This window comes from Theropithecus gelada, chromosome 4 (assembly GCF_003255815.1).
Source record: "Theropithecus gelada isolate Dixy chromosome 4, Tgel_1.0, whole genome shotgun sequence".
In the NCBI taxonomy this organism is placed as follows: Eukaryota; Metazoa; Chordata; class Mammalia; order Primates; family Cercopithecidae; genus Theropithecus; species Theropithecus gelada.
The window spans coordinates 36,340,389-36,357,330 of record NC_037671.1 but is presented as its reverse complement, the minus strand read 5'-3'; the positions used below and the strand labels follow the sequence as shown (position 1 = coordinate 36,357,330).

The 16,942-nt window shown below is 55.7% G+C and overlaps 2 protein-coding genes across 11 annotated transcripts in view; both read left to right on the top strand.

The window, feature by feature from the left end:
- LOC112622829 (40S ribosomal protein S10) overlaps positions 1-16,942 on the top strand; it is an 846,014-nt gene that overhangs the window by 382,858 nt on the left and 446,214 nt on the right. The window lies entirely within an intron of this gene.
- GRM4 (glutamate metabotropic receptor 4) overlaps positions 1-16,942 on the top strand; it is a 136,052-nt gene that overhangs the window by 97,857 nt on the left and 21,253 nt on the right. For 8 of the 9 annotated variants that reach the window (XM_025382731.1, XM_025382737.1, XM_025382729.1 and 5 more), the window contains 2 exons: positions 1,507-1,661; positions 4,256-4,396. In XM_025382731.1, coding sequence (XP_025238516.1) covers positions 1,507-1,661; positions 4,256-4,396 — 296 coding nt within the window. The remainder of the gene's footprint in view (positions 1-1,506; positions 1,662-4,255; positions 4,397-16,942) is intronic. The other variant, XM_025382733.1, reaches the window with a different exon arrangement.

The window sequence follows — 16,942 nt, the reverse complement described above, 5'->3', positions numbered from 1 at the left end:
CCACCCAGCTATGCGGCTCACTCCAGGCCCGCTGTTTTTGAGGACACCTTCGCTCAGATGGACCCACATTCTGGGAGGGGGACTGAAAGCACTGGGCCTTTTGTCCCAGCGAAGAGGCCCCTAAGGGAGGGCTGGAAGGGAGCTAGACTGACTTCCGGAGCAGGCTGTGGGAAGTGGGGTAGGAGGCGGGGGCCATTTCTGGAAATCCACATGCATTTTCAGAAGCAAACAGAAGTAAAAATAAATCCAGGTGACTCTGCAGGGCTGGATGGTTGGGAGCTCTGGCCATCTCAGGCTGGCCGGATGCAGACGGGTATTAATAGGGTGTGGGTGTGGGTTCTGAGAGCAGCCTTACATGCCATTAGTGGTAACCTAGGCTGTGGGCGGGGGGCTACACCAGTGAGTGGGGCTGGAAAGCCTCAGGAGTTGGGAGATGATGGAGGAGGATGGGGTAGGATGAGATGGACAAGGCCAGCTCAGGTGAAAGCTCTGGGGCCTGCAAACATTTGTTTCTTCCTGGAAGCCTAGGCCCTCCAGCCCCAGCTGGCTGCCTCCTGCACAGGCCTAGCAGCCACCCCCAGGCCCTGGAGTCTGTGCCCTGGTCCTCACCGACGGAAGGGCCTGGACAGTTTGTAGTATCACAGCCTCTCACTTGCTGTGTGGCTGTGAGCAAGTTCCTTGCCTCCTCCCTACCTCAGTCTCTCTTCGTGGGAGCTGGGTTAGGGGAATTCTGCTCATTCCTCCTTGTTTTTCCCTTCCAAGATGTCTTTGAAAGGCCACTTAATAAAGGCCTCCATGAAGTCCCAGCTGAGCACTTGCTGTGGGCTCCTCGGCCCCGGGCTGGGCTCTCGGGTCCCTGGTTTGATTTATATTACCATCAAAGGCAGACTGGGCTGTGTGTGAGCACTGGGCGGCTGGCTCCACACCCATCTCCCTCCATCACCCACTCCCACTCAAGGTGTGGGGCGCAGCTCTCTGAAGGACCTGGAATTTTGGCACAGAGGGCGGTGAATGAAGAGGGACCTGCGGGCAGAAGGCAGCATGTGCAGCGGGGTGAGGGCGGCCGTTGTGTGATGGTGGATGCATGTGAGAATGGGCAAGGAATGTGGGGATGGATGAGACAGGAAGGCGTGCGTCTCAGGGGACCGGGGCTGGGCAGAGGTGGTTCTGGGGCCTGAGTCAGATGTGGGACGGGTGTGGATCTGGGGGGACAGGTGTGGTCGTTGCAGGGACAGATGTGGGCCTGGAGAATCACACTGGGCCTGCAGTGGGCATGGGCCCAGGGACAGGCAGGTTGGATGAGGCAGTAGCCAGGGGTCTATGGGCAGGTAGGGGCAGGGGGTAGGGGGAATCCACGGGTTGGGGGGTGAAAGCATGGGTGCTGGGACAGTTGTGGACCCTGGGCTTCTGGGGGTCAGGGACGTGGGCCCAAAGCAAGTGTGACCAGGAGTGGGGGCAGTTGCGTGGACAGACACGGCTGGGCTGGGCTGGCGTGTGTTCCTACAGGCGTGTGCTGGAGGCAGCACGGAGGGCCAACCAGACAGGCCATTTCTTCTGGATGGGCTCTGACAGCTGGGGCTCCAAGATTGCACCTGTACTGCACCTGGAGGAGGTGGCTGAGGGCGCTGTCACGATCCTCCCCAAGAGGATGTCTGTACGAGGTAAGGCCGGGCAGGTGCAGGTGGTCGGCACCTGGACAGCTCCTCCTGCCGTCCATCCTCGGCTTCCTTCTCCTCCTGCTCCTCCCCTTTCCATATCCCTCCTTTCCTCTTCTTTGGCCAACAGCCTCTTTTTTTTTTTTTTTTTTTGAGACGGAGTCTCGCTCTGTCGCCCAGGCTGGAGTCCAGTGGCACGATCTCAGCTCACTGCAAGCTCCGCCTCCCGGGTTCACACCATTCTCTTGCCTCAGCCTCCCGAGTAGCTGGGACTACAGGCGCCCACCACCATGCCTGGCTAATTTTTTGCATTTTTAGTAGAGACGGGGTTTCACCATGTTAGCCAGGATGGTCTTGATCTCCTGACCTCGTGATCCGCCTGCCTTGGCCTCCCAAAGTGCTGGGATTATAGGCGTGAGCCACCACGCCCGGCAGCCCACAGCCTCTTATGTTCTGAGGTTCTGGACTGGGAGGTCTTTTAGGCCACACGCAACACAGCAGAATTTGAATCCAGATTCAAGACCTTCCCTCCTTTCTTCTCAGACAATTTTGGGGTGGAAGGTGTGTGTAGAGTCCACTGCTGGAAGAGGCTGGGAGCCACCCTGCCAGGGCTACAGGACAGGCCTTTCCTGCAGAGACTGCCTGGGGTTGGCGGGCCCTGGGATGGTGCTGAGGTTGGGCCTGCCTCGCCCTGAATCCCCTCCTCTCAGGGCAGAACCCACAGTCACCTGGGGAGGAACGAACTTCTCTGGCCAGAACTTCACAGAGAGTGAGGTGTGATGTTCCCGTTAATGGCCTGATGGGCAGGGACCTGGCAGTCTTCACCATGAGGAGAAGGCTCCCTGGGCCCTCTCCTTCCCTGCCCTCCCTCCCTTCAGTAGAATCCAGCATTAATGGAGCTGGGAGGGACCGCAGACATCTGCCTCTCCAAGGCACTTCCCAAGACACGGAGGCCTGATGAAGGGAGGGACTTGCTCAAAGTCACACAGCAGCGTCCTCTCTTCATCCTGAGGCAGAGGGAGCTCCCTGGCCCATGACTCCTTCTAGCCCTGGCCCATACCTGTCCATAGGCCCATGCCTACCCTGTCATCCAAACCTGCCCCACTGGGCCTACGCCTGCCTACAGGCCCAGTGTGATCCCCCAGGCCCATGCCTGTCCCTGCAAAGACCACATCTGTCCCCCCACATCCATACCTGCCCCATGTCTGACTCAGGCTCCAGAACCACCTCTGCCCAGCCCCGGCCCTCTCAGACTCATGCCTTCCTGGCTCATCCATCCCCACATCCCTTACCCCATCACACATCCAACACCCCCCCCCCCCACCCACCCACCACACACACAGCGAGAATTTCCACACCACCCCCAGCCATAATAAACACAACATAACAATAACTGCCATGGTGCTTACCAATGCCAGGACCCTTACAGACATCTCCTTTAGCCTCCCCAACAACCCTGTGATGCATTCTTCCCCACATTTAGTAGATGGAGACGCAGGGCTCAGAGAGCTTGAGACACACACAGTGCAGCGAGTGGCAGAGTTGGGACCAGAATCCAGGACTTGCCTGACAAGTACCTTTTCTCTCAGGAACATTAGAGAAGCTTTTAGAACAATGGTCCTCATCTGGGGATGATTTTGCCCCCCAAGGGGACATTTGGCAATTTCTGGAGCCATTTTTGGTTGTCACAATTGGGGGATGCTGCTGCTGGCATCCAGTGGGTAGAGGTCAGGGTGCTGCTCAGCATCCTACGGTGCATAGGACGCCCCCCACAGTAATGATCCCACCCAGAGTGTCCACAGTGCCGAGGCCGAGAAATCCTACTGCAGGCCAAACCTCCTGCTCGATGCCAGTGCGTCTCCTGCCACGTGGCCAGTCATTTTGCTTCCACTTGGACGCTTCCATGGGCAGGAAGCTCCACGTGGGCCCCACTGAGCTTTCAGGCCTCTGGCCCATACAGAGCAGCTCAGTCCACAGTGCCGGGAACAGTCAGTATGGCAGGAGGGGTGTCTGGGAGGAGAGGTTGTTCACCGCCAGCCTGCCCACCCTAGGACGTGGTTTCCCAGGCTGAGAGCAGAACTGTGAGCCATGCAGAGCACGTGGAGGAGGGAGGTGGCCTCTGTCAGTGACGGGGACGCCCTGGATGTGAAGGGAGAAGGTCCAGGTCCTGGTCTTGCTGTGTGACCGGGGTAGTCCCCTCCCTTCTTGTCTGACCTGGTCTCCTCTTCAGGTGCTCCCAGGGTTGGGCAGCCCCACCAGCCTCTGTGCTGTAATCTCAGGACTCCCAGGCGGCCCCTTCTCAAAGCCCGCTGTTAGCATTGCAGCGGTTAAAGGCCGCGGAAACATCCTCATCGGTGTGCTTCTCTTCCATAAAGGCAGCAGTTGTAGATTACACACGCTCCCCCTGGGACCTAATACAGCTCTTTTCATTTTGAATGAAATGAAATGCTCCACATTTTGTTTTCTCCTGGATCAGAGGATGCGCTCCTCCCGGTCTCTCTCCCTCCGCCTGGACCATCTCTTATCCTGAGGGAGGCGGGAAGGGCTGGGGCTGGTGGGAAGGAGGCCAGTGAGGCCCTGACGTCCCGGTTCCCTGCCAGGCTTCGACCGCTACTTCTCCAGCCGCACGCTGGACAACAACCGGCGCAACATCTGGTTTGCCGAGTTCTGGGAGGACAACTTCCACTGCAAGCTGAGCCGCCACGCCCTCAAGAAGGGCAGCCACGTCAAGAAGTGCACCAGTGAGCACGCGGGCCGGGCAGGGCCGGGCGGGCTCTAGGAGGAGCCGGGGAGGGCCGAGCCTGGGCGCCTGAGGCCGAGAGTCTCCCTTTGTCTGTCGGCGGTGGCAGGACGTGGAGTTGGGCCTGTACCTGGAGTGGAGTTGGGAGGCCTGGGCGGGGCCTGGAGGGGCGGGGCCACAGCCGATTTGGGGTGTGGCCCTGAGATCCTTGGGAGTGGCAAGGCCTCTGGCCAGCCCACAGCACGGCACTGACCCCTCCAGTCTTGACGCACACCAGGCTGGGCAATTTCCAGAAACCACCTCTAACCTCCAGGGTTCCCTCAGTCACTCAGCAAGCACCAGTTTGGCTCCTAGGCCGTGCCTTGCCCGGTTCTAAGCTTGGCAGATATACAGCAGTGAAGATATTCCAGCGGCACTTGGAGTTTTTATTCTAATGGGGAGACAGACAATCAACAAGATGAGTGAATGATAGAATATGTCAGAACAGAAATGTGCAGAAGAAACAAAACAGACAATAAAAAGAATGGAAAGTGTGAGGGGAATTGAAACTGCAACTGTGAAGTGGCCAGGGACGGCCTGCTTGCGCAGGTGACATCTGAGCCCGCACATGAGAGGGATAAGCCGCGCAGGGGAGGGGCAGTGATCGGTCCATTTTACAGATGGGAGAACGGAGGCTCAGAGGAGGTGAGTAGAGGCACTTGAATTCCCATAGATAGAGGGCGGTAGAGCATGACTTGCTCCCGGGTCTGAGCCCTAGGCTCCCCGCCCCCTAGGGAGCCATCATGGCGTGTCCACTTCAGATACATCCAGGCAGGGGTCTTTGCGCGTCCTGGGTCTGGGTCACTCTGCGGCAGGACCCAGCCTCAATAACATTGGGGTGCTCTGGTGCCTCTCAGCCTGAGTGGTGCCTAATCGAAGATGATGAGTTATCTCCTGTATTCTCCCAGACTTAATCGTGCAGTTCGGTCAAAGGGCGGGGGACGCGCCGCATGGAGTCAGCTCCTCCAGGGCCAGGGGAGAAGGGAGTGTGATGAGGGTGGGTGGGGAGCATGCTGCCCTCTGGTGGCCAGAGCCCACAGGGACGTGCAGCCACTGGACCACTGGGGACCCAGAGAAGCTCACAGCCAAACCCACCTGATCTGCAGAATGAGTGCAGGTATGCGAGTGTGCCCAGTGTGTGAGCGTGTGTGTATACACCTGTGACACTTGACTTCGCATGTGTATGAGAGCTGGTGTTCCTGAGAGAGAAGGGGTGTGTGTGCCTGTATGTGGGGCTTATGTATTCCTGGGTAAGCTAAACATAAATATTGCTATTTACTATGTATCTACTGTGTTCAGACACTTTACGGACATCATCTTTAAAATGTGAAAGACATTTCACTCTCACAGCAACTCTAGGAACTCTTAAGATTCCTGCACTCTAGACGAGGATATGGAGAGTCAGAGAGACCAAGTGACTTGCCCGAGGCTGCTCAGCAAATGCCTGAATCAGGCAGTAATCACAATAGAGGTGTGAGAAGCGCAAAGATGCCTGGGTGTGGAGGCTGAGCCCTCCTGTGTGGGGTGGCCATGCATCCTGTCTCCCGTGTTCTGGTGTAATTATTGAGAGCATCCCCTTTGGTTCTTGGAAGTGCCCATGTGGGATGGAAAATTGTATGGGCACCCTGATTTAGATCAGCAGACCTAGATCAGGGGTGAGGATGGGGATGGATGGGGTGAGGATGGGGTGGGAAGACTGGAAGTGGTGGCAAGATGGACAGCTGGGGCCTCCTGGACCCAGTGTCTAGGCCGTCGAGGGGTCTGGGCTGTCAAGGAGAAGGGCTTTCTGGAATCTCCTCTTTGTCTGGGAGGGACAGGAGGGGAGAAGGCTTTGGTCAGTTCCTATAGGCTCTGTCCAGACTTCTAGTCCTTGGGGCAGGATTTATGAACCTCTCCAGCAGTCCTAAGGGAGGCGTTTGGTCTGATTGTTAGCTCAGGTGGGGAAGGAGGACTGGAGCAGGGTTCAAAAGAGCACAGAGCTCGGCTGGGTGTGGCGGCTCACGCCTGTAATCCCAGCACTTTGGGGGGCCGAGGCGGGTGGATCATCTGAGGTCAGGAGTTCAAGACCAGCCTGGTCAACATGGCGAAACCCCATCTCTACTAAAAATACAAAAATTAGCCAGGTGTGGTGGTGGGCACCTGTAATCCCAGCTACTCAGGAGGCTGAGGTACGAGAATCGCTTGAGCCTGGGAGGTGGAGGTTGCAGTGAGCCAAGATTGTGCCACTGCACTCCAGCCTGGGCGACAGAGTGAGATTCTGTCTCAAAAAAAATAAAATAAAATAAAAAAATAAAAAAAGAGCACAGAGCTTTGCCGTGAGCCTGAGGCAAGCTCTGCAACCTTTCTGGGCCTTTGCTTTCTCATCTGAGCAACGGGATTGATGAGCTGGCCCAGAGGGTGTCTCCAGAAGGAAGTGAAGCGTTAATGGAGGCACTTCCTGATCTGTAAGTGGTGGCTGTAAAGCCTGGAGGTGAGTTAGAGTCACCTGGGAGCTTTTAACACATACCAGGGCGCCACCCCCAGACCAACTAGATCAGAACCTCAGTGGTGGGGCCTAGGCTGTGGATTTTTACAAAGCTCCCTAGGTGATTTTAATGTGTATTTAGTGCTGGAGCAGTGGTTTTCAAGCTTTGTTCACATTGAATCACCTGGGGATCTTTTAAAAATTCAGTTACCCTAGACATTCTGGTTTAATTTGCACTGGATGCAACCTGAGCATGAGGATTTTTTGAAGTGCCCCAGGTGGTTGTACTATGCAGCAAAGTTTGGGACCCTCTGGCTTGGAGGGAGGGGTGGGTGATGGAGGGAGGACAGTGTGTGCCCTAAGCAGGTGAGGAGGCATGAGCAAAGGGGCAGAGGCTCTAGTGGACGTGGTACGTCTCACCTGACCTGAATCCTTCCTGCTGCATTGGGAGCTCCAGCAGGGTCAGAGTCCGTGTGTGGCCCCAGGCCAGGCGCGGTGAGCCTCTCAGTCTATCTCTGTGTGAGGTGAGGGGTGGGTGAGGGGGCTGCTGGGAATGTCTGTGGGACCTGACACCCTGGGGGAGAGGCAGGCAGCTCTGGTTTCCCCATGGTCCTGCTCCTGAGCTGAGCCTGTCCCACGGGAGAAGGCCTTAGGCCAGGAGGACTGGAGTGACACCCACAGAGAGCTGGGAGCAGGGGCAGGGGAAGGACCCACTCCTGGATCTGAGTCTGACTCTGCCTCCTCCCTGCTGTGTGACCTTGGACAAGTTATCTAACTTCTCTGAGTCTCAGCTGCTGTCAGTAGAACAGGGAAGGCAACAGCCACCTCAGTGAGCTGTGAGGTTTGGAGATAAAGCGTGTGAGAAGGCTGGCTGAGAAGGTGCTGATAAAATGATTGTTATTGCTGATATAGAGAGGAAGTGGGAGAGCTGGGATTTAGACAGGCAATTGGGTAATCTAATAGTCCAAGTCTGTTGGTACCAATTCTGTCTGTCTGCTGTAGGATCCCGGAGGAAAGAATGTGCCATCCTGAAAGTGGGTAGTATAGATGGTCACAGATGCAACTCCCATTTTATGGAAGAGGAAACCGAGGCAACTTGTGACTATCACAGAGCTAGAGAGCTGTCAGAGCTGATTTGCAGCCTGGCTGTCAAAGACCCCTGCCCTTCCCGTCTTTCCCTCCCATTCCTCCGGGGCCCCTCTCTCTTGCCCTCAGCCAGCCCAGGCATGCTCTGTGAGACCTATTCTCCACCTGCCCCCACTCTGTCTCCAGAGTTTACTTTCCCCTCAGCTCTTCAGGATCAGCTTACTCTGCTCTCCTGGGTGCTCACGTTCCATAGTTGGCCTCTGTCTGTTTCAGTCCCACAGGCCTGCCCTGCTCAAGGTCTCACAGAGAGCAGGTGCCACTCCTGTGTCCTTTGCTTTGCCAAATCCATTCCTTCCCACCCCAGGTGATGGATGGGCCTGGTGACCGCCCAAGAGGGTGGGAAGGACCCTCTCATCCTGGGATCTTACACTTGGAAAGATTTGATTCATCCTTCAAGGCTGTCTGAAGTGGAGTTCCCCCAAAATGAGGATTTGATAGCAAGTAGCTGATTTGGGAGGGGATTCCAGGAAAGAGGAGAGAAAGCAGAGATAAAGAGGGTGAGATCAAGCTGGTTGCCACTGTGAACAATTGGAGCTTAATCCTCCTGGGACAGAGGAACAGGCCTCTTAGTCATCCCACAGAGAGCGAGAGGGAGCCGGGGTATGTGTGTGCCAGCCCCCATCAGTCATTGGTGGAGGGATGCTCCTGAAGGCCATTAATTCCTTGGCACCTCCAACCTGCCAAATGGCTGGGCAGAGAGGGCTCCTGTACCCAAGAAAGCCTCAGAAGGGTGGCACATGCTGGCAGCTGGAGGCTGAACTGGCGTGTGCTGAAGGGGTCAGGGTTGGGGGTATGGTAGAGCACTCATTCTTTCTCAAACATACGGCTATTAGAGTCCTGCAGACCTGGGTGTGAATCCTGGTGCTGCCAATTCCTAGCCATGTGGCCTTGGGCACATTACCTCACCTCTGGGGGCCTCGATTTCCTCATCTGTGCAATGGGAATTATATTATCCCCTCCCATTCTCCCAAGAGCTCCATCCCCAGTAGAGTGCTACCTCCCTCACGGCTTCCAGGGAAGTGATGGGAGCTGATCTGCAGGAAGCGCTTGCAGATGGCCCATGGATCCCCCCAACCCCATCGAGCTGGGGTCACTGAGAGGGGCATCTCTGCAGCTGTCAAGCCTACGGGAAGATAGCGCCCGCCTCCTCCTTTCCTCCCATGCCCTCCCGGGGAGCCCAAAGAACAGGGTTTGGGAATTAAAGTCGTAAACAAGGCAGCTGTGGCATCCGTCTTTTTGACAGCGCTGCCAGCCAGGTGACGCTGAGCGGAGGAAGGCCCGGTTTATGAGGAGAGAGGAAAAATTTACTGCCTGCTGCACACAGGGGCTGGGAGCTCAGAGAGGGAGGGCAGCTGCATGGTGGTTGGGGGTGTGTGGGGAGATGCCAGTCGCCCAGCCTGTGCTACCAGCAGTAATAACAATAATAGTGAAAACATAATCACAGCTAATATTTATATAGCATTTATTAATTGTCGAGCTCTGTTCCAGTATTTTGCATTTAATTTTTGAAGCAACCCACGTTACAGATGAGGCATCTGAGGCACAGAGAGGTTAAGGACTTGCCCAGGGTCACACAGAGTTGGAGTTTGAATCCTTCCATTTGGCTCCAGAGACGTTTTGCTTAGACCAGATGATATCCCAGCCCCAGGCCCCTCCTGGCTTCTCCAGGCTGCCTGTGAAAGGTCTTCCCACCTCTGCATCCCAAAGAGAACCTGAGGAAGCCTCCCTCCTTGGGCAAATAAGAAAGGCCAACATTTGGGAGCACCCTTTATGTGCCAGGCCGTGCCCCCATTAGAGGAACTCACAGTTGTTCAAACCATTGGTCCTTCACTCAGTGCTGCTTCCCACTCATCAACTGGGAAACCAACAGCGTCGACGAAGAGTCTGACTGTGTGCCCAGTCAGCCCGGTGTTGGGCTCAGTGAGGGGGACAGACTTGCCCTGGGGAGCCGTCCTGTGAGTGGCCTTGCAGATAAGGTATAGTGGATGGTGGCGTGGCCTGGCAGTCAGAGCCGTGGGCTCCAGAAAAGGCCTAACTGTGAGGCTGGAGAAGGCAGAGCCTGGAGGCCTCTTGGAGGAAACTGGGAGTGCTGGGAGGACAGGAATGCTGCACTTTTATGTCAGAAGTTCTCACTGAGAAGGTGTGTGCTAGTCTGTTTGCATTGCTATAAAGGAATACCTGAGGCTGGGTAATTCATAAAGAAAAGAGGCTTATTTGGCTCACGCTTCTGCAGATTGTGCGAGAAGCGTGGCACCCGCATCTGCTTTTGGTGAGGGCTTCAGGAGGCTTCCCATCATGGTGGGAGGGAGACAGGGGAAAGAGAGGAGGAGGAGCCAGGCTCTTTTTAACAATCAAATCTGTTGAGAGGGAGTCAGGAGTCGCCTTCCTCTGGGTAAGCTGCTCCAGCTCCTCGGCCTCGGTTTCCTTATCACTGAGATGGGGATCCCTTTTGGCCCAACCACTAAGCCCTCAAAACACCTGGGTGCATCATTCCCTGGGACTGGCAGGAGTTGGTGTTGGGCCAAGGCTGAGTTGTTGGGGACAGAGCTAGAGATGGAGGAGACTCAGCCAAGTGGGTTACAAATTCCCAGACTGGAAAGCATAATAGAGTGAGAACTCACTCATTACCATGAGGAGGGCGTCCAGCCACTCATGAGGAATCTGCCCCCATGACTCAAACACATCTCACCAGGCCCCACCTTCAACACTGGGGATCACATTTCAGCATGAGATTTGGAGGGGACAAACATCCGAACTATTTCAGGGCGATCCTAGAGCGAACACCTGAAGGCTGTAAGAGAGAGAGAACCATGTGGAGACCTAGGAAAGGGCATGCCAGGCACAGCACACAGCCAGTGCAAAGGCCCTGGGGTGGGCTCCTGCCTGGCAAGCCTGGCGAGCAACGAGGAGGCCAGTGTGGCTGAAGCAGAGAGCAGTAGGCAGGAGATAGGGTCGTGGGGGAGCGACGGGCAGGTGGTACAGATCATGTGGGCCTTGCGGGCAGTTTGTAAGGATTTAGTCTTTTATGCAGAATGGGACAAGCCATTGCAGGGTTTGAAAGAGGATTGACGTGACCTGATTTATGTCCTAATGAGATCACTGGGCTTCTACCTGCTCACTCCTCTCTGGGAGCGAGGGCAGAGTGGGAGACCAGTTAGGAGGCTGGTGCTGTAATCCAGGTGGGAATGATGGGCCTGGGGCGGGTGGTGGTCATGGAAGTGGTAAGAAGGGGTCGGATTCTTTGTAAACTTTGCAGTGTGGCCATGGTGTTTATGGAAGGATTTAAGGAGAGAGAAAGATGACAGAAAGTCAAGGATGGCTTCAGCGTTCTCTGCTGGAACAAGGAGATGGATGAAATTGCCATGCACTAAGATGGAGTGGGCGGGAGGAGGAGCAGGCTGGGAAGGAAGGCAGGGCTTTGGTGGAGGCCATGTGGAGAGTGGGATGCCTCCTGGGACCCACGTGGCCTTGTGGAGTAGGTGCTGGAGTCAAGGAGAGGCTAGAGTGGCCATGTGACTGGGGAGCTGGCAGAGTACAGATGGGGCTGGCTGGGAGCACCAAGGAGTGTGTGTGGCTAGAGAGGAGGTCCCAGTGAGCCCTGGATGCTGGAGTGTTGGGGGCCGAGAGAAGGGGGCCAGCATGGAAGCTGAGAAGGGGCAGCCCGGGAGGCAGCAGGGCCCAGAGCGTGGTGTCCTGGCAGCGATAAAGAGAGCACTAGAGCAAGGAGTGACTGGCTCCATTACATACTGTCCAGGGGCCAAGTGAGACTGGCTGGACTGGGCCATTGGACTTAGCTACCTGGGGGGCGACTGTGACCTCCACAAGAGCAGTCTCCTTAGAGAGGTGGGCGCAAAAGCCAGACTGGAGTTGGTCAGGAGACAGAGGAGAGAAACTGATGACAGTGAGCAGAGGCACCGCTTTCGAGGAGCTGCATTGTAAGCAGGAAGAGGAGAGGCGGGTCAAGAGAGGGGATTTGTTTGTTTGCTTAAATGGGAGAAATGACCTCTTCTACCTTAAAGAGAAAGACATAGTGTGTTAGTTGTTCTCACACTGCTATAAAGAACTACCTTAGACTGGGTAATTTATGAAGACAAGAGGTTTAATTGACTCACAGTTCTGCAGGCTATACAGGAAGTGTGACTGGGAGGCCTCAGGAAACTTACAATCATGGTGGAAGGCGAAGAGGAAGCACTCACGGCTTACCATGGTGGAACAGGAGAGAGAGGGCGAGAGGGGAAGTGCCACACTTTCAAACCATCAGATCTCTTGAGAACTCACTATCATGAAAACAGCATGGGGGAAATCCGCCCTCATGATCCAATCACCTCCCACCAAGTCCCTCCCATGACATGTGGGGATTACAATTCAAGGTGAGATTTTGGGGTTGGGACACAGAGCCAAACCAAGTCTCCTAGTAAGGCGGAAAGCTAAATGCTGCTTGAAGGGAGGCTGGCTGACTAATGGGGGAGAGGGATGTCTGCGTTGGGAGTTGTTAGCAGGGGCCGGGCAGCTCATCCACACTTGCCTGAGACTCAGTCCTCAGAGTCCCCCCACGCCCAGCCCCAGCCCCTCCTGAGTGGAAGAGTTGAGCCCCAGCTTCTCAGCCACGGTGTGCTGGCCTCAGAACCAGGGAGGAGCTGAGAGCTGGTCCTTCTTGGGCACTGGGCTGTGCAGGCGCCAGGTGTGACTCTCCTTGCCTAGTCCTAGGTGCGAACTTTACTTCACAGATGAGGGGTCTGGAGCTCAGAGATGCTAAGTGACTTGCCAGGCCCAGCAAGGGGCTGAGTGGGGGTTTCCAGCTGGCTCCACCAGACCCTGGGGCTCGTATCCTGTTTCTCAAAGCGAAGTCTGTGGACATCTGAGGACACATTCTTGAGCCCAGATTCGCAGGGACTCAGGAGTGCCGTGAGGATTCTTAAAGTCTGCATTCTCGTGTTGCTGGCCATCCCGAAGTGAGCTCTCCCAGTCTCAGAGACGTGGCTTCTCTGCTGCTGTGGGCATTTGCAGTTGGGCTTCACTGTCATAGCCAAGCTTTCAGCTTCTCTCCTCAGTGTTTTCTTGCTGGGGTCATATTCTTGAGGGTCTGCAAGAATTGTTTCCTTCAAAAGGAGCCTGTGGCTGGCTTGAGGTTGAAGAGCCCCAGGTGATGCTACCAGAGCTCTTGGAGCTTGTAAAAGAACACTTGAGAGGGAGTCAGGAGTAGCCTCCCTCTGGGTAAGCTGCTCCAGCTCCTCGACCTCGGTTTCCTTATCACTGAGATGGGGATCCCTTTTGGCCCAACCACTAAGCCCTCAAAACACCTGGGTGCATCATTCCTTGGGACTGGCAGGAGTTGGTGTTGGGCCAAGGCTGAGTTGTGGGGGACAGAGCTAGGGATGGAGGAGACTCAGCCAAGTGGGTTACAAATTCCCAGACTGGAAAGCAGGCGACTTGATGAGGATGGAAATTCGAGAGGAGGGGACCGGCAAAACCGCAGTATAGGGCTGAAGAGCAAGCGTGTGACTCTGGGCCAGGGAGATCCTGGCTGGTGACGTCTGGGAGTTTGGGGGCTTGTGGGGTGGTGAGCCTGGATTCGGAAACAGGACTTGAGGGACCCTCAGAAGGAACTGAATGTCTCAGGAAGCACAGAGTGGCAGCTTTCTCCACCCCATCCATATGTTGGGCTAGGCCGAGCTGACCTGGGTTTGTCTATGCGGTGGGCCTCCCTTGCCCATCGCATGTTGGTGGGGAAGGGGTGGGGAGAGTCAGCACTAGAGCCAGCACCAGCCAGGCTGCAGACAGGATGGAGGGGAGGCCTCTAGGGGTGGAACGTCATCCAGCCGGCACGTGTCAGGGAGGAAAGGAGAGCTGAGGCTGAGAGAGGACTTTTGTGCACAAGACATGGTGTTGCATCTCCCTCAGTCCTCCCAGCGGCCCCTCAGAGTAAGTCTTACTATCTAGAATTCACACTTGGGAGACGGAGGCGCTAGGACACTCCTATACTTGGCCTAGGGTGTATAGCTGGGCCATGGCCCTGCCGAGAGTCAGGGCCATATGTGTTTGTTTGGTCCATTACACCAGGCAGCCCTCTCTGGAGGGGCTCTGGGACCCCCTTATTTTACTCCCTACTCCCTGGAAGTTTGCTTAAGAGACAAAAATGGGTGCAGGGTATAGTTGTGGCTCATGCTCACCCAGAGCCTTGGTGTGCCTGGCACCTCACCTTCCCATAGTTCTGGGAGACAGGCTGTGTAAATGCGGGTTGATATCTGTGTAGGTGTGTGGTGTAGACATGGATCGATGCTTGACTGCACATGGGAATGAGTACATGTTTCACAGCTATCACTGCCTCAGCCGTACCCCTCAGCACTCACCATCCCTGTGTGCACTAATGGGGCTCATGCCTCTGGGAGCAGCCCTCAGCCTAGGACCGGCGGAGCTGGAGCATTTATCCCCACGAATGGGACGACGCTGAGGTGTAATTTACAGGGTCTTCCGGAGGTCCCCAGCAGGACGGAGCCCCACATGTTGGCATTAGTTGACTTTCCTCCCCCACCTCACCTCCTTGTCCACTCCTCATGCTTCCTGGCATCACCCCCAATAAAACCCTTGCTCTCAAGTCCTCAGCATCTGCTTGTGGGACTTCTCAGCCTAAGCCAGTGGGTGAATCTGAATACCCATGTGTTTGTGTTAGTGTCGTGTTAAATGTGTAACTGTAGCTATATTGGAAGCATTTATATGTACACCTGTGTTAGAGCATGCATGTGTGTGTAGACATGTGTAAATGCATGAAGGTTCGTGTGTTTGCTACTCTATGCATGCAGATGTGAATATCTGTGAGTGTCTGTGTGGTGGACTTTGTCTACCCTGGCATGAGGGAGCTGCTTCAGCAATGTGTGTGCACGCACGTGTGTACCGGTGCTAGAACTGGAGGATTGTGGCTCGGCGGGTGAGTTGTGGAGAGGTGAGGGGGGAGATGAGGAGGACTCTGATTATTTCAACCTTGAAAACTCATTTCAATTACAATTTACAACCTGCAGACAAAGGCTGCAGTCGCCGTAGTAACCACGCTTCCGGGTTTTGATGGAGAAAATCCTCCCTGGATGGTTCCCCAGATGACTGTCACCCGTGGCGGAGCCAAACGCATCTCTGCCTCACTGTGCCCCGGGACACAATTAGGACATCTTCAAACTGTTGCTGCTGTCACTGCTGCCATGTGTCTGGAATTTGTCTCCTCCAACAGCTCTCAGAAATGCATGTCTTGCTTTCTCCCAGAACTGCAGTGCCCCTGCCTGGTCCTGGGGTTCCTGCCCACCCATGAGAGGGGATTTTCCCACCCCTTTCCCTCCACTGCCACCTTCCTCCTCTAGACCTGCAGACAGGGAGTTCTTAATCCCTGGTTAGGCCTGGCCAGACAATGGGGGCAGAGCCTGGGTCCCAGGACAGGGGGAAGGAGGCAGGTCAGCGGCTAAATGGAGGAGGGGCAGTTCAGGGTACTGAAGACTCTTTTGGACAACCAAAGAGATCTGGGTTCAAGTCCCAGCTCCACCACTTCCCAGCTAGCTCCATCTACAGGTATGTGCCAAACACCTACTCGGAGCCAGGATTCCTGTGAGGCTCTGGGATGTCACCCACCCACCTGCAAACCTTGCTCCCTCCCCTGTGAGGGGGCCAGTGAAGCCTGTCTCCCAGAGCTGTGGGAAGGCAAGGTGCCAGGCACACAATGGCTCTGGGTGAGCATGAGCCACGGCTGCAGAGTCACCTGCTGAGGAGCCGGGTTGGGTGAGGCACAGGCACAACTGCAGCTGCTCATTTAGGCCAGAGTGTCCTGTCTTGTTTAGTGAGGGTTTGTGGTTCCTGCAGTATCCCCCACCCCTCCCCTACACGCTCCGACCCCTGCAGAGGAGTCACCTAGTTTCCTGTGGGGCACAAGGGAAGGGCCTGAGGCATCTGAGGCCAGAGTTGAGGAGTGTGTGGTGTGTGCATGTGTTTCTGTGTGTGTTTGTGTGTGTATCTGTGTGATGTGTGTGTGTATCTGTGTGTGTTTATTTCAGTGTATGTCTGTGTGTGTGTCTATCTGTGTGTGTCTGTGTATATATGTGTATGTATGTATATCTGTGTGTGTGTGTGTGTGTGTATGTGTGTGGTGGGCATCCTCACAGCCTGGTCACTTCACTGCACCCCAGTCTTCCCATATGTTACTGGGGCTAGACTTGAGACAAAGTCCAGGAGGCCGCAGCAAGTTGAGAAGTTGCTAGAAGTCCACACTGCTGTGACAGCGCTGGGATGGATGCTCTGTAGGGGCAGCACCCCAGGCCTAGCACTCTGGAGCCCTTCCCCCAGAGCTGCCCTGGGTGGAGGCAGGTTTCCCTGGCGAGGGGGCTCCTGCGGGATGTCCACACTAGCATCCATACTGATGGCTTCGTGACCCTAGAGAGAGCCCGTGGCCCCGAGCCCGAGTGGCCCAGGAGTGGATGCTTCAGCGGGACCCTCTGAGGAGAGGCTGAGGCTAGCCTCGTGGGGGAGGTGTGTTTCCCCAGAGATCCAGCTGGCCTCCAGTGGCTGGGCGCGTCCTTGGCCTGGGAGAGAGCTGCCTTCTCTCTGCAGTGGCCACAGCCTCCCACTCCATCCCTGGTTAATAATTTAGTCTCTCATCCATATGAGATGAGGCTGTGATGGGAGCAGTGGGGGAGTCAAGTAGTGTTTTATGCTTCCTCAGGCTGGAGAGAGCAGGGCCTAGGGGCCTGTGGGGAGCAAGTGTGGGTCCAGGGAGGGTCTTCCCAGGCGACTCTGTCCCAGCCTTCTCTGTGTCCTTTGGGGATGGGATCGTCCATTCTATTTCTCCCTAAGCCCTCATGACCTTGTGATCAGAGGCCTCGGGCAAGGCAGGATGGTGAAGCTGTCTTTCGTGTTCATCCTGTC